Source organism: Nicotiana attenuata, unplaced genomic scaffold (assembly GCF_001879085.1).
Source record: "Nicotiana attenuata strain UT unplaced genomic scaffold, NIATTr2, whole genome shotgun sequence".
NCBI lineage: Eukaryota > Viridiplantae > Streptophyta > Magnoliopsida > Solanales > Solanaceae > Nicotiana > Nicotiana attenuata.
This window is the reverse complement of record NW_017674535.1, coordinates 34,327-56,963: the sequence shown is the minus strand read 5'-3', so window position 1 is coordinate 56,963 and position 22,637 is coordinate 34,327. Positions and strand designations below refer to the sequence as shown.

General features: G+C 38.9%; 3 protein-coding genes across 3 annotated transcripts in view; 1 reads left to right on the top strand and 2 right to left on the bottom strand.

Moving 5' to 3' along the window:
• The first annotated feature begins 2,701 nt into the window (after positions 1 to 2,701).
• LOC109218841 (ethylene-responsive transcription factor TINY-like) lies at positions 2,702 to 4,650 on the top strand. The gene is made up of 2 exons (XM_019383237.1): positions 2,702 to 2,897; positions 4,074 to 4,650. Exons 1-2 carry the CDS (start codon positions 2,702 to 2,704, stop codon positions 4,556 to 4,558), a joined length of 681 nt encoding a protein of 226 aa, XP_019238782.1. The 3' UTR covers positions 4,559 to 4,650.
• Positions 4,651 to 14,218: 9,568 nt separating this feature from the next.
• LOC109218844 (mitogen-activated protein kinase kinase kinase 1) lies at positions 14,219 to 17,463 on the bottom strand. The gene is made up of 3 exons (XM_019383242.1): positions 16,557 to 17,463; positions 15,990 to 16,173; positions 14,219 to 14,663 (listed from the first exon to the last, which is right to left on the bottom strand). The coding sequence occupies exons 1-3, from the start codon at positions 16,820 to 16,822 to the stop codon at positions 14,391 to 14,393; spliced, it is 723 nt and encodes a 240-aa protein (XP_019238787.1). The 5' UTR covers positions 16,823 to 17,463; the 3' UTR covers positions 14,219 to 14,390.
• A 494-nt stretch (positions 17,464 to 17,957) lies between these two features.
• LOC109218843 (pectinesterase 31) overlaps positions 17,958 to 22,637 on the bottom strand; it is a 5,563-nt gene continuing 883 nt past the window's right edge. Inside the window, exons 2-6 of the mRNA XM_019383241.1 lie at positions 21,048 to 21,152; positions 20,889 to 20,966; positions 20,335 to 20,522; positions 18,942 to 19,115; positions 17,958 to 18,681 (exon numbers count right to left, since the gene is read on the bottom strand). Of these exons, the coding sequence (XP_019238786.1) occupies positions 18,519 to 18,681; positions 18,942 to 19,115; positions 20,335 to 20,522; positions 20,889 to 20,966; positions 21,048 to 21,152 (708 nt within the window). The 3' untranslated portion in view covers positions 17,958 to 18,518. The remainder of the gene's footprint in view (positions 18,682 to 18,941; positions 19,116 to 20,334; positions 20,523 to 20,888; positions 20,967 to 21,047; positions 21,153 to 22,637) is intronic.

The following is a 22,637-nucleotide window of genomic DNA, read 5'->3' as shown; positions in this document are numbered from 1 at the left end:
TTCTTCTAGCTCTTAAAGAGTTGAGAAGAAGGCAAGCCTCGCGCCGTCGTCGTCGTCGCTCGCTCGGCTCGGCTTCGGCTTCGGCTACGGCTACGGCTTCGGCTTCGGCTTCGGATTCGGATTTGGATTTGGTCAAATGATCGATTGATTGATTAACTTTTTGGACCAAATTTATTTGTTAATAGTAAAATATTAACAGAAATGTTATTAAATATTTGTTTTAATAACAAAATATTAATACTAAATATTAATATTAAATCCAATTCGTTTTTCTGTTTTGGTAACAGAAAAGTAATTACCCTCTTCAATTTTCCCTTTTTATTATTGAGTAAATGGCCATTTATGTAATGGCATTTATGTTGTGGGCGTTTTGCATAAACAGCCATTCTGAAGAGACCCAACTTTGGCTATAAATACAACACTATTCTGCTCAGAATTTCACTACGATTTTCTGAGTTTCTTCTCCTTCTTCTGCATACTTTTAGCATCAAACAAAGCAAAAAGTAAGTGTGATTTGCTACCGAACTTTGTGTTCGCTGAAACACTGGGGTTTGAAGTACCACTACACCAGTGTGTAATTCATTCTATCCTGGGAGGAAATAATCCATAACCTTGGGTACTAGGAGGGGATTAAATTCCTTAAGGAAACACTGTGAATTCAGTGGGCTCGAATTGGTTTATGTCATTTCTGTTTATATTCATTACTGTTTATATTCATTTATATTTCCTGAATTTATTTACAAATACAGTCTACTAACAACACCTTGTTTCTTCAAAATGCACATGCAAGTATACGTGGTCGACTAGCAATATATGAATGTAAGTTCAAATATCGTACCCAAAGGGACTAGTGATTAACTATTTACTAAATTAAACTAAAACAAATAATCTATTCAAGCGATTTTCTAAAGTATGAATATTTAACTACAACTAATCTAGAGTAGAAAACTAAGCGATTACAGAAAACAAGTCGGCAGCTTAGAGACAAAATTAATGGGAGAAAATATTCCAGAGCTATGGGTTAGCTAACAATTCCGTTGAGTTTTCTACTTAAATTTTTTAATTAATTTTTTTGGTTTATTAATTGACAGGGTTAATAATATTACTCATAGCATTCTCCTAAATTACTACTCGCCTATTCAAGCTAACCTAACACCTATATTCTTATGGAATTAGGATTAACAAGAACGCATTAATAATTCCCGTATGGTAACCAAGCAAGGCGATTAGGTATATTTCTATCCTAACCGCAAATCCATTCCCGATACTCAGGTTAAAGATCTCGATCTATGCAATCTAATATTCCTTCTCCCGAGTTCAATCCTAGATTCGTAGATAGTGTTCAATCGGTGATCAAGTAAATCAAATAATTAATCGCAAAATTTAATAAATAAACCAATACGATAAAATAATAAGAGCAATTCAAGTTTCAAACTATAACGTTCATGTAGCACCAAAACTCTAAAACTAATAAACTATGAGATTAAAGGAAGAAAAGAGAAGGAAAACTAGTTGGAAGGCTCCTCCCAAGCATGGTTTATGTCCTCTCCTCTAAAGTAGTGTGTTCTCCTCCCAAAAATATATTTGATCTCCTCCAAATTAGGTCTAGGACCTCTTTTATACGAATTAATTAAAATCGTGTAGGGCCGAAATAATCTTATCCCGAACGAACTAGAAAAAGTCCCCGCCCCAGTATCCAGACCAGTGCTTCGCGCTGAAGGCAGTAAGTTTCCAACCTTCAAATCCGTCCATCACTTCAATTCCCTTCTTGGTGTTTGTTGTTACTTTAGTACATTAATCATTAGGACAATGAAGATGTCCTCCTTTCTTGTCTTCTCCCTTTCTTCCTTTCTTTTTCTTGTGTGTTTTATTTAATTTTGTTCTAAATCTTTTTATTTTTATACCGCTTTATTTTTACGTACACAGTTAAAATAATATTAAACATAAATTAATATAATTTATACTCAAAAGATGATTAAAAGTACTAAAATATAAGACAACAATGAGTAATATATCCATTTTTGACCTAACATCACCCCTTATAAAGTATAGTATAGCCAACCATTCAGGGGCGGAGTTAGTGCGTGGGTTACGGGTTTGGCCAAACTCAGTAACTTTGGTCTAAACTTTGTATTTATCTTAATAAATTCATTGGATATGTACAAAATTATTAATTTAAAACCCGTAACTTAAAAGAATTAGACAGAAGCGGACCCAGAATTTAATATTTATGGGCTACTGCAACGACCTTGAGTAAATTTTCAATAGTAATTCGGTTCGCATTCAAGTATTTATAGATTTTTAGTAAATTCTTTGAATACATCTACACTGTGTGGATAAAATCTACTGGGTTCACGTGAATCCGTAGGTCGGGAGGCGGATCCGCCCCTGAAATTAGAATTCCAAACCCATATAAACTTCAAATCCTTACTCTGCCTCTACATTTCTTCCATGGTCCCCTTCCTGCCATGCCACCCCCCTCTGTCCACCCTTCCCTCCTTCCATAAATATTACAGTTGACTCATTGGCAAATGATGTAAAATAAAAACCAAATTATTCTTGAATGAATCTTTTTTCTTTAATCCTGCCTTTTCTATTTTCTTCTATATATATATATATATATATATATATATATATATATATATATATATATATATATATATATATATATATCTTATTTTTGTTTTTTTCTTTCAAGAAAATGGAAGTAAAGAAGATAAAAAGAATTCGAGAGAGCAACAAACACACAGTATATCGAGGTGTTCGTATGAGAAATTGGGGAAAATGGGTTTCAGAAATTAGAGAACCACGTAAGAAATCCAGAATTTGGCTTGGAACTTTTCCTACCCCAGAAATGGCTGCTCGTGCTCATGATGTTGCTGCTTTAGCCATCAAAGGTAATATTGAATTATGTGACCATATTTTTTTAAATATTTACATTGTTATTTATAACATGTTCTTATTGGGGTTGAGGGCTAACTCATTATTATTTCATGAGTTTCTTATATTAAATAGGCGGATCCAGGATTTAAACAGTATGTATTTAACTTTTAAAGTTTTAGCATTAAACCCAATATATTTTTAAATTGATGGTTTCATATCTACTATTTTTGTAACTTTAATGAATTTTTATATTTAAACTTTTTTACTCCGCATCGAAAGTTACGGGTTCAATTGAACCGTCATCAACACTCTACATCCGCCCCCGGGAGGTGAAGGGTTCAAATCACATCACTAGTATAGTATTTCCTTTTCGTTACTCACAGTCCTCTCTCCCCTAATGTAAAAGGGCCGCCTGGGGCATTAAGCTCTCGCTATGCGCGGGGTTTAGGGAAGGGTCGGATTACATGGGTCTATTGTAAGGAGCTTTAACCTGCATTTCTACAAGAGGTTGTTTCCACAGGTCGAACCCATGACTTCCTGTTCCTGGTCACATGATAGCAACTTTACCACTTACATCAATTTTCTTCCCGAATGTACTAAAAAAATATTAAAAAGTTAATATGCTACTATTATTTACTAAACGAAAAATGGTTAAAAAAAAATGTGTCCTATTGTACCGTTCAAGTTATGCAACTCTATCATATGTTAAGCTAATTTTGATCTAATATAATCTTGTCCTTAGAAAAAAAAAAGTCTTATTTTTGTTCCTGCCAAGTGACATTATCTAATGGAACTTCAAGTTGAGAGTGATTTTAAATTATAGTCAAAAGTTGAGGGTAAGTTTTAATTTTTTCCTCAAAAGATTTGGACACGTGGAGATCGTCTATTTCACACTCGAACTCCTTTATATGGTAAGAGTAAACACGAGACGATTTACTAAGAGTGTGGATATGAACGGGTCTAAAGTGCAATAAATGACAAAATTAAAGAATTTCAAATTGTATATAAGAAAATTTAAACTTTTTTCTTTACTTTATTATGCCTTCAACACGCCATCTACGTGGGAACTTGATTCTTATACGAGTGAAACACGTAAAATTTATCCTTTTATGCATGTCATAATCTCACATAAAAGCTTAATTAATTCTCAAAACGATCATATTTTATTTAATTATATTATATCTCAATAGGTAACGATGCAACCCTCAACTTCCCGGAACTTGCAAATTCACTTCCAAGACCCAAGTCACTAACCCCCCGTGACATTCAAGCAGCAGCAACCAAAGCGGCTTCAATGCAAAACTCTGATTCTTCATGCAAAATCGATACTTGTATCAGGGTAGGCTGCTTACATCATACTAGTTGCGATGCAGCCTTTCCCCGGACCATACGTGAATGCAAAATACTTCGTGCACCGAGCTGTTCTTTATCATCAACTCTATCAACTTCTTCTTCTTTGTTACCAACTAATTCAGCAATGACAGATTTGGGGACGACGTCCGACGAATTAACACAAATCATTGAGTTACCAAGATTGGAAACTATTTTTGATGACTTGTTCGATTTGAAAAATGATTTTCTGTGTGCTGACTATCCTTCTCCTTGGTTGAGCTGTGATGGTGAATTAGGAACGATATCAAGCTGTTTCGAACCGTCTTTACTGTGGAATTACTAATTATGTCTTAGATCCAAATAAGTTACATTCGGCTGTATGAATCCTCACTTTATTCTTTAAGGTCAACTACGACTAAATTATAGAAGAGGAGAAATAATTTAGTATTTTTTTTATCTTTGTTAAATATGAATCCTAATTTCCATGATTCGTTACGGCTGTCATTGGTGTATGTGTATATATATAGAAATCTTCAGTCCTTTTTTAAAATTTTCTCAGAAGGTACTAAAACGACATTTCATTGAACTTCTTTATCCTCTCATTTGGTGATGTCCTTTAATTTGCCAGTGTAAACTTCTTTTGCATTGTTTCAGAGTCTACAGTGTTAGGAGCTAGAGAAATAAATGTCATAGAGTTTACCGTCAATTTAAATAATGTTAATTGTATACGGGTGAACCGAGCCCTTTGGACGCCTCGGTTATTGATGAAGTAAACGAAGAAGAGATGTGACTGTAAAGAACCGGAATCGAGGCAAGGAGCCCCTCAAATCGAGGTTCGGGACAAAGACCTGCCCTTGGACGAATCGGGGCCACGCCCCCCAAGTCAGATTCGAATCCCTAAACTTCGGAGAACGTCATCAGATAATCGACCACGACTCACAAAGGGTCGTGATATCCGTGCCCAGCCGAATGTCATAACGTGAATCTCAGCACGTACCGGCAGAGGATCAGTGATTAGTAAAATGAAAAATTTTACCTTTTATAAAATTGTACTTAGGGTAAAACTCTTCTACTATATAAAGGGGAGTCTGACTATTCATTAGAACATATTGTAACACGCATACCAAGGCAATTTACTCTTATTTTCTCTGCTATTCAAAGCTCTTATTGCTATTCATCTGTTCTTCATTAGTAAGAGCTCGTAATCGGAGGCAGATATTACATTAAAGCTGTTACTAAGTCCGGGTTCACCCCCATAATTGGTTTCACAATCTATCACGCCCCTTATCTGTTTAATCTAACGCAATTTATCATTTGTATTGAATTATCCGCGTATCCTTAAAATCACATATAAATTTAATTGTTATCCGTTTTTAGGGTAAACAGTTTGGTGCCCACCGTGGGGCTGAGGATAATAGTGGCAATTTGATACAAATTTTCATAACTCACTCTATTTTACACTTGTTCTTTGAGCTTTTAATTTTAGGTCGGATTAAAAATATCAAACTCCAAATCTACCCCTTTGAACGTCGATGCTAAGTCTGGCCACCACGGCGAGAACAACAATGTGGTACCCAGTAACGAGGTGCCCCCCGTTGACCCCAACAGAGTTCAGACCACGGGCCCGATCGATGCTAACTCACATGTGGCTATCAATGCAAACTTGCCTACCGACCCCGACAACAACATCCGTGGGGGAGCCCGATCAGTAGCTCGGAGTACACATGACGGAGAAGGTAATGGGATCAACTTGGGGTGATCTTCAAAATGTTACAGGCTCAACATGCAGTAATAGCCCAGTTGCAGAATCAAAGTCGCGCCCCCAGCAGAGTTGAGCCCGAACCATCTTGGAAAAACACTCACAAAAATTAACCAGTCACAGAAAGACCGAGTGAGGCTGAACCTGGGACCAATCCTGAGATAATAAAGATGCTCGAGGAATTGACGAAACGGATGGAATCGGGAGAAAAGAAAATCGAAGCTAACAACAAAAAAGTGGAGACCTATAACTCTAGGGTCGATCAAATCCCAGGAGCATCACCGATACTGAAAGGCCTGGATTCCAAGAAGTTTTTCCAAAAACCTTTCCCTCCGAGCGCACCTCCGAAGCCGATCCTTAAGAAGTTTCGTATGTCCGAAATCCCAAAGTATAATGGAATGACTGATCCTAATAAACATACGACCTCCTACACATGCGCCATCAAAGGGAGCAACTTGGAAGGTGATGAGATCGAATCCATTCTACTAAAAACTTTCGGAGAGACCTTGTCAAAAGGAGCTATGACATGGTACCACAACTTACCCCCTAATTCTATTGACTCGTTTGCTATGCTTGCAGATGCCTTTGTAAAAGCGCACGCCGGGGCCATCAAGGTCGAGACCAGGAAGTCAGACCTTTTCAAGGTAAAGCAAAGAGATAACGAGATACTTAGGGAATTCGTGTCGAGGTTTTAAATGGAACGGATGGATCTGCCCCCGGTCGCAGACGATTGGGTCGTTCAGGCATTCACCCAAGGACTCAATCCCCAAAGCTCATTGGTTTCACAGATTGAAGCAAAATTTGATAGAATACCTGGCGGTAACTTGGTCCGACGTCCAAAACAGGTACCAATCAAGAATCAGGGTCGAAGACGATCAGCTGGGTCCCCTTCCGGATCCATTTACCCCATTAGGACTAGCGACAGATCCAAAAGAGCCGTCGATCATGAACCAAGATCGAATAGAAATCGATATCAACCATACAATGAAGATCGAAAGAGTAGTGGGTCCGGACGCAACCCTGCGATGAGTGAAAGAAGAAGCGATCGAGGTCATAATAATCAAGGACTCATGAGCAAAACAATTTTGACAGACCCATCGGGTCTAAGGAAGCACCAAGCTTATCCAAGTGCAACTTCAACGTCGATGTTGTCAGCATCGTATCAGCCATCGGACACATCAAAGATACTAACTGACCTCGACCATTGCAGTCCGATCCTACCCAAAGGGACCCTAACCTAATGTGTAAATATCATGGCACTCATAGCCACAGAACCAAAGACTGCCGACAACTGAGAGAAGAAGTAGCAAGGTTATTCAACAACGGGCACCTCCGAGAATTTCTGAGTGATCGAGCCAAAAATCACTTCAGTAATAGGGACGCCAACAAGCAGTTCGAGCAAGAGGAACCTCTGCACGTCATTAACATGATCATTGGTGGAGTTGACGTCCCCCAAGGGCCGATGTTAAAACACACCAAAGTATCCATTACAAGGAAAAAACGGACTCGAAATTATGTAGCGGAGGGAACAGTATCTTTCAACGACTAGGATGCTGAAGACATTGTGCAACCACAAATCTATTCATGAGAACGTTCTATGGCACTCGCCATATACTTGGGACCGGGAGACACTGAATACGTTTTGAGGGAAGTTCACGAAAGCACCTGTGGAAACCATTCGGGAGAAGAATCGTTGGCTCGTAAGATAATCGGAGACGACTATTACTGGATCGACATGGAGAGAGATGCGAAGGAGTTCGTGCGCAAATGTGATGGATGTTAGAGGCGCACACCGATGATCCACTAACTTGGGGAGTTACAACACTCGGTCCTGTCACCTGGGCCATTCATGAAATGGGGAATGGACATCGTCGGTCCCTTATCATGGGCACCCGGTAAGGCTCAATTCATATTGTTTATGACTGACTATTTCTCTAACTACGTTGAAGCTCAAGCATTCGAGAAAGTCCGAGAAAAGGAAATCATCGACTTCATTTAGGACCATATAATATGCTGGTTTGGTATGCCGCCCGAGACATACCAAATTTTTCGAGAAGCAGTTCATCGGCAGCAAGGTAAGCAAATTTTTCGAGGACCATAAGATCAAAAGGATCTTGTCGACACCCTATCACCCTAGTGGGAACAGGCAGGCTGAGTCTACAAACAAGAGCATACTCCAAAACCTCAAGAAGAGGTTGACCGATGCAAAAGGAAAATGGAAGGAAATTTTGCCCGAAGTCTTGTGGGCATACAGTACGACCTCAAAGTCTAGTACCGTGGCCACCCCATTTTTGTTGGTCTACGGTGTTGAGGCTCTAATACCGGTCGAGGTAGGAAAATCGAGTTTCAAGTTCCGATATGCAACCAAAAAGTCGAACGGCGAGGCCATGTGCACGAGCCTAGAACTATTAGATGAGAGGCGCGAGGTCGCCCTTGTCCAGTTGGCCGCCCGGAAACAACGAATCGAAAGGTATTATAACAGGAGAGATAACCTCCGGCACTTCAATATCGGGGACTTGGTGTTAAGAAAGGTGACACTGAACACCCGGAACCTAAACGAAGAAAAGTTGGGACCGAATTAGGAAGGACCATATCGAATTATCGAGATTACCGGTAATGGTTCGTACAAACTCGAAGCAGGAAACGGTGAGCGGCTACCGAACAACTGGAACATGACCCATATAAAACAATACTACTGCTAAGGTATGACCCCATTCATTCTTTCTTGATATATATTGCGAGTTGGACTAACACTTACAGGCAACAGCCAAAGGATGATGCAGTTGTTAGACCTGAAAGCACGCATTGCAAACTCTTTTTCCCTTGAACGGGTTTTGTCCCAAATGGGTTTTCTGGCAAGGTTTTTAACGAGGCAAAAGTGGATCGTGCTAACTTAGAATTGAAGACCGGCATTGAATCAGAACCGATGGTCGCATCAACAGTATCCAAGCCCTTTCAAAGACTGACCTCGAATATTAGGGGCCATCACCCTCGGGTCATGATTTTTAGCAAGGAAGGAAACTTTTGCTTAAGCAATTCTAGGCTCGGTGGTTAGGATTTATTATAAGGGCCAAACTTTTAAATGAACCGGGCCCGCGAAGAACGCCTAAGCCACAACACGAAGCTTTTTCACACTTACAATATTGTATATCACGCACAGGAATGCAAGAAAGTTTCTACCTTGCTGATATATATTTTGTCCCTCAGGACTATTACATTTTGTTCCTTAAAGATATCGAGCCCAAGGACCGTCTCTATCTGGATCCAATAATCACCCCACGCGGGGACTATCGTCGTAGATGAACTCGGACGGTTCAGGCTATCAAAGCCTAGAGACACAAAAGCCTATTAGGCAGTGCCTAAACTTTAGAGGATACGGCCACCCCCACTCGGGGATTGTCGTTCGAGACAAACTCAAATGGCTCGGGCTATTGAAGCCCGTATGTACAAAGCCTATTAGATAGTACCTTAACTTAAAAGGCTACGACCACCCAAGTAACGGCTCGGGGACGTCCGAAGCTCGTAATCAAACATAAGGCCTTCAAATATCCAAACCGGTTCAAAGGTTACCCTCGGCAAATTGTAGTCTAAAAACATCTAAACAAGCACTTTGGGGAAAGCTTCCGGTCATACCGAGCCCCCACAAGTTTCAAACAAAATTTACATCGAGAACAAGTCTTGTTCGAACCTCCAAACAAAAACTTATTACTATGTTTTATTCCGTGCTAAGGCATTTAAAATCCTTGCAATTATAAAGATGCCAAAAGTAATAGACTAAAAAATTGCCAAAAGGGAAAAAAAGCCTTATATACGTTCCAAAAAAGTCATTACAAAGGCCAACGAAAACGGCCTCAACAAAACAAATGTACAAAGTACAAATACAAAGAAAAATACCTAAGGCACCTACGCCTGATCTTCACCATAACCCGCCTCGTCACCAGGGCCGTCGGGGTCTTCTCCATCATCGAGTTTGCCGGAGCCCTCAGAGTCTTCCTCGCCCTTAGGTTCAGCCAGCTTCTTGGCCTCGGCCTCGAGCCTTTTCGCCTTTTCGGCCAACAAGTCAAAACCTCGGGCATGGATCTCCTCGAGGGTTTCCCTTCGAGACAACCGTTTCACATACTCAACGGTAACTTTCAGGCGGGCCTCGGCTGCCTCAACATCAGCCCTATACCGGGCCACCATCTCTTCAGCATCAACCCTGGTTATTTTCCTACACGGACCTTGCAATTTCGAGCTCCTTGCTAAGGGCATCTCGTTCAGCAATGGTCGAGCCTAGTTGAGCTTGGAAGTCTTCGATTGTTGGGCCCGTGCTTTGGACTTCTCTTTTGCCACTCGCAATTGGACATCTGCCGATGTCAACTGCTCCTGGGCGGTCTCTTTTTCTGAAGCCAGCCGGTCCATTTTTTCCTTACAGACATCGGTCATGGCCTGGACCTCGTTCATTTCAGCCCGAAGTTGTTCGATCCGGTCAATCTTCTGTTGGACCTGCGAGGTTTGGTCGTTAGTCGTTGTGGCTAAGTCATCATCACTAACCTCGAAAATCTTTACCTGTTCCAATAAGTTGGCATCCTCCTTCTAAGCCGCATCCAACTTGGCCCGTAGATTCTTGACGGCCCCTTCGTGTTGCTCACTGAGAAGCTTGTACATGTCTATTTTCTTAGTAAGCTCCATGGTCTCAGCCTCGAGCTGGTTAACCTCAGCCCGGTACCGGAGAAAACTTTCATGATGGAGTACCGAGGCCTGCAAAAGGATAAAAGGGAGAAAACATGAGAAATATCAAAAACTGAGTCAGAGGATGGAAGGGCATAATGATGCCTTTATCCGGTCCAGCGCCTGCTGCGCTTTGTTGAACAAGCACGGCACATCCACCTCGTTCATTTTTGCCTGGTCTTCTTCGGTTACCAAGCACTGGAGGTAGCTCGCTACTCCAACGGGGGCATAAAGAACCCGGGCATGCTCCGGGACGGTGATAGTTATTGACCTCTTACGGTCGGGATCCGCACTCGGGGCGCGAAACTGGTTGATCAACATTGGGCCCGAATTCAGCCATCCGGTTTCTGAAGACGGATGCTTTCTCGGCACCTTCAGGTCGCCCAACCTGGTGAAGTCTTCCAAAGCGGTCGAGTCTACACCCTCGAAAAAAGAACAAAGGGGATCGTCAACACCATGAGCCCCTTCATTGGATCACTCCTTCACCGTTCGAGCCTCATCAAACATGGACTCGGTGAACGAAGGCGACCTTGAAACATCTATTAAGGGTGCCTCCTTCGGGGCATGGACGGCATCCCGAAAAGTCTCGGTTCCGGTCTCCTCATTGACCTCCTAATTTGAGGGAGATCGGCCCCATGAATCTCCTGTTCAACAGCCACCTGCTCCTCGGGGGGCATCGACTTGTGGGCTATGGAAAAATCACCCTCCTTGAGCTCATCCCTGAGCCGGACGAGCAAGTCCGAGTCGGGTGATCGAGAGCTGGAGCTCTCCTTTGGCTTACGGACCAACCTTCTCTTTGTTTCCTTCTTCTCTAAACTCAGGGAGCCCGGAGTCTTCCTTTTCTTCTTCTCTCCTGCTGCAGCAGAGGGACGAGCAAATAGATCCTCGTCCCCTACTGCAAGCCTGAGATCAATGGTATTAGGCAAACCTGCAGAGGGAAAAACGAAAGAAAGGGGGTAAGTACGATGTGAATGGGAAAGCCAGATGTTACCTGTTCGAGGAAGGGTCTTACCATGAGAACGGGCTACCTAGCGGCCCCTCGAGCGTTTGCGCCATGAGCGCTTGGAATAAGGCATTTGTAAGCAAATGCCCTTGATCCACTCCTTAAGCCGAGGGATAGCGTTTGGGACTCGAGCAACAGTTGCACCACCACAAATACTGGTGAGGAAAAAGGAGATGAACGGAAAATCGACATTTTAAGGAAAGTTGCGCTTACGTGATACATTCCACTTCTCGGGGAATGGCCTAAACTCGGCAGGAATCAAGTCTACGGTCCTCACCCGGACGAAGCATTCCTGCCAGCCCCGATCCCGGTCCTCATCAATGCTTGAGAATGGGGCTTTGCTAGCCCGGCGTACGAGCTTTATCAGTCCCCCCTCGAAAGATTCAGGAACTTTACATGTGGAGTAGATGATTGATTGTGAACAGACAAGAGTCGATTTTGTTCACGAAATATCGAAGGAGGATTACGATCCTCCATAGCGATGGGCGAATCTGACCGAGGCATACTTCATACCTCTTACAGAAGTCCGGAATAACCAGGTCGACCAGGATCAGTGTGAAGGGGTAAGTGTAAACACTTAGATATCCCTCAACATGGGTAGTAATGTCCTCCTCAGAGTCAGGGACCACTATGTCCTTGCCTGCCCAGTTGCAGTCCTTTCGGATCTGGGGAGGACATCTTCGGTGATTGAGCATATATATCGTGATGCCTCCTCACGCCGACCCTGCACCAACGAGGGCTTCTCAACCTTAAAGTCAACGGCGACCGAATAACCCCCGGGAACAAACATTTTTAAGGGAGATTCGGCAGTCGGTTCATCGGTAGTCGCGTCAGCAGCGGACCTCTCGAGGACGACCATATCGGGAGTGGTTTCATCGATTTCGTTGGTCAGTTGAGAAGAAGAAGTGACTTTTTGGGAAACAAATTTGAAAGTTTTGGCCATTGTTATCTGGAATATGCTTGAAAGATTTGAGGAGAGGCTGCAAGATGAAGGTTAAATGCGCTGGTTTGGGTAGAAAGTAAGTAAAAACTTGCAACTTACTAAGAAATCTTGAAGAACGGAGGTAACAATATTAGAGTATGGAAAATGGTAGTAATATCCTAAAAACTCGAGGGTAGAAGCTTGGTCAAAAGGTGAAAAATGAACGAAGGAGGGAAGTGTTTATAGAAGGTTCGCACCGTTTCGCATTCAGGGACGACCAATCGATGACTGGCGCGTGTTTGAAGTCATAATGACACGACCGATGGGACGTTTTGGATTCTTTGTTGTTTCTGTCATGGCATATTGGAGAAGAATCGAAGTGCATATGTCATTTCCGTAAACTTACTCTCCGAGAAATGAGGGGACTATCTGTATAAGGGTGAAATCGAGCCCTTCGGATGCCTCAGTTATCGATGAAGTAAACGGAGCAGAGATGTGACCGTAAGGAACAAGAATCGAGGCAAGGAGCCCCTCGAATTGAGGTCCGGTACAAACACCTGCCCTCGGACGAATCGGGGCCACGCCCCCAGGTCCGATTCAAATCCTTAAACTTCGAATAACGTCATCAGATAATCGAGAACGACTAACAAAGGGCTGTGATATCCGTTCCCAGCCGGATGTCATGGCGTGAATCTTGGCTCGTACCGGCAGAGGATCAATGATTAGTAAAACGGAAGATTTTACCTTTTATAGAATTGTACTTAGGGTAAAACTCTCCTACTATATAAAAGGGAATCTAACTATTTATTACAATATGTTGTAACACGCATACCAAGCCAATTTTCTCTTATTTTCTCTGTTATTCAAAGATCTTATTGATGTTCATCAGTTTTCATTATTACGAGCCCGGGATCGGAGGCAGGCATTTCATTAAAGTTGTTACTGAGTTCGAGTTCACTCCCCATAATTGGTTTGACAATCTATCACGCCCCTTATCTGTTTAATCTAACGCAATATCATTTATATTGAACTAATCCGCGTATCCTTAAAACCACATATAAATTTAATCGTTATCTGTTTTTCAGGGTAAACATTAATATTATCACATCATTCAAAAAAATATTCATAGGTAAACTGCTTTAAAATTTAAGATTTATAATTTTAAAAATAAAAAACAACCTACGGAACAATAGTCACCGCCTAACCATGATCGTCGTCATTTTTTGGCGTTTTAGGGCCATAATATTGGAATTTCGCCTGATTACCAGATTTTTGTGTGCTATAGCTCACGCCTTCTGCGTGAGCTCTGGCATTTGGATCCGGATCACCTAAATATTTTCCGGGCCATCAAAAACGACTTAATGAACAATAGTCACCGCCTCGCCAATGATCGTTCCTCGTTTTTTGGCGTTTAGGACCATAAAACTGAAATACAGTCTGATTCCCAAATTTTCGTATGCTATAGCCCACGCCTTCTGTGTAATCCCGGCTCTATTAACATGTAAAAGTTTCTTCGGCCACCAGAAACTCAACACATACCCGCAACTAGTAACGATGGGTACGTAGCAAAAAAACTAAATATTTAGCTAGAACGTACAAATCCTTCTCTTGATCAAGATTTGTACTTTCTTACGTACCCAAATACTTGAAATTCATTTGCAGTTATATACATTAGTAATCACATCCTATCCAACAAATTTAAATAAGTAAATAAATTAGTACATTACCAATAAAAACTACGAAAATAATAATTAAATTGTAAAAGCTACACTAATAATTAATTAATCCCTACAACGGCTTTGATTTTCCTCCAATATTTCATTTCCCCCACTAATATATGCAGATAAATTCAAATATTTCTCTCCTTCTTCAGCCCTAATATCTCTCCACCTTGCACGACAAAGCACACAACTAATAAATCTTTTTCTACTACTTTTTTTCCATGCCATTAAACATTTTTCATGTATAGGGTTTTTACATGTCCCACAAACAGCAACTCCTTCTTCTTCGTTCATTTCTTCCAAACACACCGGACACGTGGCCCCATTTTCGACCTGTTGAAACATAATTAAATAATTAAAAACGTGTATTACTTTTAGATGAGTTGGTTAGATAATTTATAGCTTGTTTGGATGGTTGTTACCTATTGTTTGTATCGTATTGTTACTTTAAATACAATGTTTGTTTTAATTGTTACTTAAATTTTGTAGTATAGTATCCCGGGGCGAATGCACAAGGGTGGAAGCGAATTCATCCTGTTGGATTTTGCATATGTTACTGCTACTGTTTTCTAGAATAATTAGTTGTTTAATTTTAGAAGAAGTCTGCTAGAGTTTAGTAATTTAGTTGTAGGAGGAGTCTACTACTTTATTTATTTGGCTATTTAAAGCCCTATGATTAATAAAATTTTAGATACAATTTTTTTAATCATATTTTCAACCTTATTGCTGCTTGCATATTTTCTAAAATCCATAACACATCCGACATCGCTTCGCCGGAAAAAATATAAAATGTTTATATTTGTATTCCGTAAAAATTAAGCAATATATAATAATGACACCGCTTATTCTTAGCAAAGAGTACTTCTTGATCCACTAGTTAAGCTCATATTTGGGATTTTAAATGCCGTAGGTTGCTGGACCTAGACATTCTAATTTTTGAACATCTTTGAGCGAGTATTTTTGTTAAAAATTTGAGGCTAAAGAGAATTGAACTTATACTTCCCTTTGTATTATTCAATTAAAACATTGGGTCAAGGCTTTCAACTTATGGAAAATGGTATTAGATAATACTTATTTATTTATTATTATTTATTTAAATACGACACCGCTTACAAAAATTCTGCGTACACTTCGGATAGTATTGTGTCAATTGGTTTTATGGCCCATTACAAACTTGTTTTTAGTTTTTATGACCCCATCTCTTTTTTTACACATGAGAGATTTGCTTTTACACATGAGAGAACTGTCTTTTACATGTAAGAGATCTAAATAAGACATTTTCTTAAATTCAACATTGTAAAAAGCCATGAAGGCCTAAAATCCCGACAGTATCATTAAATTCATCGTTACGTAACGACGAAAAGTGCCACTTTATGTAACGACAGATTTGGTGTGATAGTGTCGTTTCCTTGCTTTTTTCTCACCTTGCCCTTCGTTATTATTAAATAATCATATTTTATCATTTGCCCTACTTTTTATATATTAACTCTACTCCTATTTTTTCTTAGTACTTTTTTTATTATTAGTGTGTGACATAATAAAACTATGACAAACGATACATTCTATCTAAATATTTTATATTCATCAAATTATATAATACAATACGATACATTATAAAACGACAAGTAACACCAATCCAAACAAGTTGTTAATGCTAACCTTTATTTGTATGGGCGAAGTCCTCTGGCGCTTTTCTTGAGAAAATAGACGATGAAACATTCCACGTATTTTTTCGGTTGCTAATGCTTCAGTTGAAATAGGTAAGTTAAGAAGACGTTGAAGCTGACATGGCCGAAGTGTCCTTCTGTAGAGACACGTGTCATCTATGGATACACCCAATACCCTAATAATCACAAATATTATGCATAGGTCATTAACGCTCTGTAAAATTTTAATATAAACAATTTAACTTATAGCATACACTAGCGACGTGCTCTTTCCGTTTCAATTTAGATGACACATTTCGCTTATCGAAGGTCAAACTAGATAAGTTTTGATCAATATTTTAAAATGTATGTTTTGTCCTATTTACATGAGCAAAATTGCAACTTATAATATTTTTTGTATAGTTATCTTAGTTTTAATGCCAGTGTGCGTGTATATATATATATATATATATATATATATATATATATATATATATATATATATATATATATATATATATTTCATAAAAAGAACGAGTAAAAGGATTGGAAAATTGACGAGAGAACAAAATGCTCTCACCTAATAAGCACAAACAATATGTGTTTGCAAGGGGTGGTACGATCAGGACAGCTGCATGAAGGGGTGGTGGAGAGAGTTACGGTGTAGACATTACACGTGGCACCTAAGACGAAAAAAGTGGCGTCGCAACGGTGGAGGAGGCAGAGGTGGTGGCTGAGAGCTCGGAATATTCTGTCGGCGAGGGGTTGAGTTGGCGTTAAGCGGCGCCGCGGACGGTGGTGGTGGTGGTGATCAGAAGGGGTGGAACTAGAGCCAATGAATTCCATATTTTTGGAAAGGATAAAGTAGTTATTATTACAATAGTTGGTTTTGGCATATTATACTGTAAATAGAAAGAGGGGATTATGTTTCTTTAGGAAATTAAAGGGAAAAGTGTGGAGGAGATTCTTTGTAGAGTTTAAAGGGATACGTGAGAGGTAATTTAAGGTTTAGCATCAATGGATACCTTTGACTTTGGTCTTTTCTATAAATTAGGTTACCCCTTAAGCACGTCTTATAAAAAAGGCAGTGCACTAAGCTCCCGCTATACGCGGGATTCGGAAAAAGGCAGGACCAAAAGGGACTATTATACGCAGTTTTACCTTGCATTTTAGCAAGAAGTTAAGCATGTGTTATAAAAAAGGACACTCCAATGCACTAAGCTCCCGCTATGCATAGGAAGGTCTATTATACGCAACCTTACCCTGCATTTTAGCAAAAAGCTAAGCACGTCTTATACAAATCCCAAAATTGAAAGAAGAATCAACTCAAATAGTCGACAATAGTCGCCTACCAATTACCACTTAAATTAAAAATAGAACATATGTATAATGTGTAATAATCGCCTAGCAATTTACCATTTAAATTAAAGATAGCTGACCGTATAATATATGTATAATTCATAAATAATATATGTATAATCATGTATAATTAATAAATAATCTATGTATTCTGACTAAATAAACAAAAAAGATGAAACTGATCAACTATTTATGTAAAGATCCCTAATTGAAACAAGGACAAAACTTGTACCTTTTCTTGTAATCAAAGAATAGAGGGGTTAATTAAGGAAGGGGAATCGTATGCGGATGAACAATCTTTGTTACATATAAAGAATAATAGTAGAAGAAATACGGGGTATTATCACTTTTAGCTCGCGCTAGAAACTATTTACTTTTGTAGCCGAAAAAGTAAATAAAATTTGTATAATTTTTGTATATAACATATAGAATATGTATATATATATATATATATACAAAAAAAAATATATATATTCGACTATTATTTTAAGAGCGGCTATCCAACGTCATTTCCCCAAGAAAAATAGGGGGCTGAAATTTTGGGGACAAAACACCAGAAATTAAAATTGTGGGTAATTTATGTCATTAGATAGAACAAAACGGATATTCACAGACATATTAATAGTGAAACACTAAATTTTCATTAACTTTAAAAACTTAAAAGGCACCACCATTTTATTTCGAACAAACGACATACATATTAACAAGAGACATAAAAACTACAGGAAACACTTACTCTCACCTTGGTGTTTACATCAATTAATGAAAAACATAAACACATGTCCTTACACACACTGTTGTCACTAAACCATAGTTAATTAACATATTCTTGCCTCAATTTATCACTTAACTATGGTAATGTATCACACGCTTTTTGGTGTGAACATTTGGTGCGGATAATTTTTTACCATCTCGAACCCATAACTGTTGTATGGGGTTCTTTCCAATGGTGAAGCTCAAAAGATGATATTCATAGTAGAAGATGCTCTCCCAGAAGCTTTAGAAACTTGGTACAATAATGAAAGCAACATAGCCACTAAAATGTAACCTCACTCTCACTAGACCTTCCACATTACTAAAATTTTATTTAATTGCGTGGAATATAAAAATACTTATCAGATGTTGTAGGCGTTGATCTGGAGCGAAAGGATATCAAACAAAGTACAGGCGAGACACCTGAGCTTCACGCGGAATATGGTATGCGCAATGCCATCCTCTGAGAAAGCCAAGGCCTTTGTTGATCTGGATCGATGAAACCATGCATGAGAAATTGTTCTGCTTCATCATCCATTAGTTCTCTGGCCCAATTCACACGTTTTGACGGGCAACTACCCGGTCCAAAACACCTGCAATAGTTTCGCCAACAAGCTAAACTGCCTTAGATATGATAGCTTAATGATAGGATACAGATAAAGGTTCATTAGCTTCGTTTATGAATCGACTTGCACACTTCTTATCAAGATTTTAGGGAGGAATTTAGGCCACAAATAGAACATTCCTACCTCAATCTCCACGATGCAGTATATCACTAAAATGTTTGGTGAAATAGAAGTACATATGATTTATTTGAAGTTTGTGGTAAATTGAAATATTTCAGAAGACTTACCGATACTCATAGAAGCAAGCAGTTCTCTCATTTTCTGTCTTGCCCCAGTTATTCCAACCGTCATGTTTAATACAGTGATCCATATGACAATAGGCATAAACCACCCTCCCGAAAGGCCCCCATGGGCGTCCAAGATGTGCATATGAAGAGCCTCCATTACCGGTGATCACACATCTGCATAATCCCAGGAAAAATGTTTTGAAAAACTAAGGACGAAAATTAGCATGAAAACTGGAAAAAAGTTCTTGCAAAATAAAGTCTCTAGATAATAATCTGACATTGAAAATCTTTAGTGAATCAAACCGAAGTGCGAGGTACAAGCTTAATGCCGAGCGGCTGAGATAAGCTCAATATCAAGCCTATCAACCAAGATGATCTATCTAGATACAGCTATGGGCTTACTTTAGATTTATCAAAAGTACTCCACAAGTTGGAATTCCCAATTTGTTCTGGTCGCTGAATAAGTGAAAGTTTGACAAGATTGAGGATGTGGCATCACAGTACGCGGAATTAAGCTTTTAGCTGGAAAATTTCCAACAATAGTTTCCATTGAATGAACAACGAGAGATCTTAAAGATAATGAAGAAGTATAGCCTTTCTATAAGACTCCATGCCTATAGCTAAGATCATCTAACTGAAAGGTTGTAGAAAAGGCTAAACATCACTTAAGCAATAAATCGACATAGTGAATAAAAGATCTTTTGACCGAGAACACATAACAGACGAGCAATCCGGGTCAAAAATCATCAAGACACAAAGCTCGTTAGCCAACTCAAAACTAGAATTTTCCTCGGTGAATATATAGACAGAAAAATATACTATCCTCTACTTCAAGAAATAACACTATAGGCATAGACTGTCATTCGAATGATTCCATCTTAGCTTCTAGCTTCTACAAAATGACAGTGCTTTTTCTCTGGTTTTCTTTTCCTTCTGCTCAACTCAACATACGTGTCAACCCTTCAAGTTCCGGAAAACATCACAGAAAAACTCCCTTTTGTAATATTGAAGTATGACGTCTTTAGAAGTTATGCTTGCAACATTCTTTATCCAAAAAAAAAGATTGGTGGAATCTACACCGGATCAAAGAAAGGGGAATGTAGCCAAGAATTAGGAAAGAAAACCAATGTCCCATAAATTGGGAAATTCAATCGCCCGCAACTGGATTAATGTCAGGCAGTTAAAGTTTCTTAACAGTGCTGAGGGTTTTAGATGCCAAGCGATTTCTTCTACCCTATTGGTATAAAGGTAACATTGGATCTGCACCAAATTTATCTAAAGAGCAAACAGAATGAGTGACAAACGTAAGAACCAGCATGAAGACAAAATGAAGTGCTTCAAACTCTAAATAACCAGAGCTCTGAAATAATAACCAATCTAACTACTCACAAACCTCAGAAACACATAGCCAGTCGTCTCTTGAGAAGATTTCCTGCTTTGTGCAGTAATGAATCCGGCCGATTTGCAGTGTATGTGACAATGCTCTAAAACAGCAGTGCTATTACCAAAAATAAAATCTACACTTCCTTCAATATAGCAATCTTTCAAATATTGCTTCCCGTAGTGCAAATACAATGTATCCTGTAGACATAAATCAAATAATTTTCTTTAGAAAAATGTAAAAACTCTCAAAGTCGCTACTGAAAAATGAGTATGTTAAGCAACAATATTCCATGTAACCAAGAAGTAAATGTGATATACACATCAAGAAGGGGGACAAATTGGCTGGGAATTAATTAAGGCAGCTGTACATTTTTGGGCATGGCAGGAAAATGAAAGGAATTTATAAATGAACCTAAAACAGATGAAATCACTCTTGGGGAAATCAGAGCACATATAAGCTACAAAATTTCTTCTTTGACATGGGTCATCGACACTTGCAGGAACTGGGAACTGACTATCAAATTGGATTTTCCAGAAGGTGCATAAGTAACGTAGTATACACACCTGCCAACCAAGAAATCTGCAATTATAAAAGGCACAACGATCCGCTGTAACTCTGATTGCCACTGCTTGTCCTGATCCCTATTGGAAAAGAACAAAAAGAAATGAAGCATAATAAACCGAGCTACATGGAGCATTTGTATAGAGCAAAAAGGACATTACCTGAGGAGCAGAGTTTTCAAAGGTGATGTTCTCAGCAATAAAATCCTCTCCTTCCACTATTGTACTTCCACACCCAAATGTCCCGGTACCTATTAGCCTTGCAGCCTATGTGTCAATCGAACTGAAAATTAATAACTGAATAGCACAACAGTAAGCATATGAAGGAGAGATGAATATCGAAGTACATGCTAATGTTTCATCTAATATCTTAAGCTGTGCTAAAGATCAAAACTTTTATTCACTTATGTCTTACCACGTCTGTCACCTGTTTAACACATATAGGTCCAATGCTTCTGTTTCATCTAAAGCTGGATGCAGACATTTATTTGCTTATTTATGTCTTTAACACGTCCATCATGTGTTTAACATGCCTGGTCGAGTTATTCCGTTACACTTAATCCCGTTTGGCCGTACAATGTTTCCTTATTTGCAAAAAATACTGAAGTTCATTATTTGCAAATAATATCAACATCTGAACTTCACTGAAATATTGAAACATGCCTATTAAAAGAGTATCTCAAGTGAAATAATGACTTTTACCCACAAAACACCAAAGACATTTTCCCTCTAAAATTCATGTCCAAACACAACTTCAACATTCAAATACTCTTGTTCAACTTCAAATGCAAATAATCCCTTTTTTTTTTACTTCAACCAAATATTGTCCAAAACCGACTAAAACCATTAAAGATAGACATTTCTTTTCACTTACTTTAGCACATCTCAAGTTCAATTCTTCTGTTCAACTAAAAGTTGAAACCGTTAAAGATAGATACTTTTAATAATTTCATTATTAAAATTGATAATTTTTATTTATTTAATTATGTAGTCAATACATCGGCAGCATGTATTCCACCAAAATGCAAAGGAAAAAAGGGATAACAGCATTTATGGTCCCCCGGTTATTGGTAATTTATGATTTTGATCCTTGTGATATCTAACAAAGCACATTGAACCTTCAAGAAGTGGTGCACTTTAAATCCTTTTGCTTGGGACTCTTCACAAAATGACTGAATTATCAACTTAGACACTACTTAATTACCAATGTGTCCAGTGGCGTACGCAGGATTTTTCATAAGCGGTGTCGCTATTTTTAGCAATAGGCCTGTAACAGTCAAAAAAAAATTGTGGAGCCAAGGGAGTTTGAACCCAAGACCTCACACATCAAATTTGAAGTTGTCAACCACTAGACTATTAAACTATTTTGATGCAAATGTGTCACTTTTAATGATTTTATCTTGTATTTCTGTTTTACTTATTATTTTTATATACATATATAGTATAATTTTTCGACGAAGCGGTGTCCAGTGACACCGCTTGGGTCCACGTAAATCCGCCCCTGAATGTGTCATATTAAGTTGGCATTATTACTCAATATTTGAGGGTAATAGTTAATACTATAGTTCTAAAAATAGTCTAAATATAACATATTTCCTACATACGAGGACCAAAAACACACATTTTTGTTAATTGAAAGTTAAATATGCTAAGTTAGATATCACAAGGACCAAAATCATAATTTACCAATAACTGAGTGACTAAATATACTATTCCCACCCACCCACCCACCCAAACAAAAAAAAAAAAAAA

What these genes read in the sequence shown, in the direction of transcription:
- LOC109218844 (XM_019383242.1), bottom strand. Translation starts at nt 16,822, where the DNA reads ATGGAATTCATTGGCTCTAGTTCCACCCCTTCTGATCACCACCACCAC. An exon ending in ATATTGTTTGTGCTTATTAG is followed by an intron (nt 16,174 to 16,556) that starts GTGAGAGCATTT and finishes TGTGATTATTAG; the next exon opens with GGTATTGGGTGTATCCATAG. An exon ending in CTTCGCCCATACAAATAAAG is followed by an intron (nt 14,664 to 15,989) that starts GTTAGCATTAAC and finishes ATGTTTCAACAG; the next exon opens with GTCGAAAATGGGGCCACGTG.
- LOC109218841 (XM_019383237.1), top strand. Translation starts at nt 2,702, where the DNA reads ATGGAAGTAAAGAAGATAAAAAGAATTCGAGAGAGCAACAAACACACA. An exon ending in TGCTGCTTTAGCCATCAAAG is followed by an intron (nt 2,898 to 4,073) that starts GTAATATTGAAT and finishes ATATCTCAATAG; the next exon opens with GTAACGATGCAACCCTCAAC.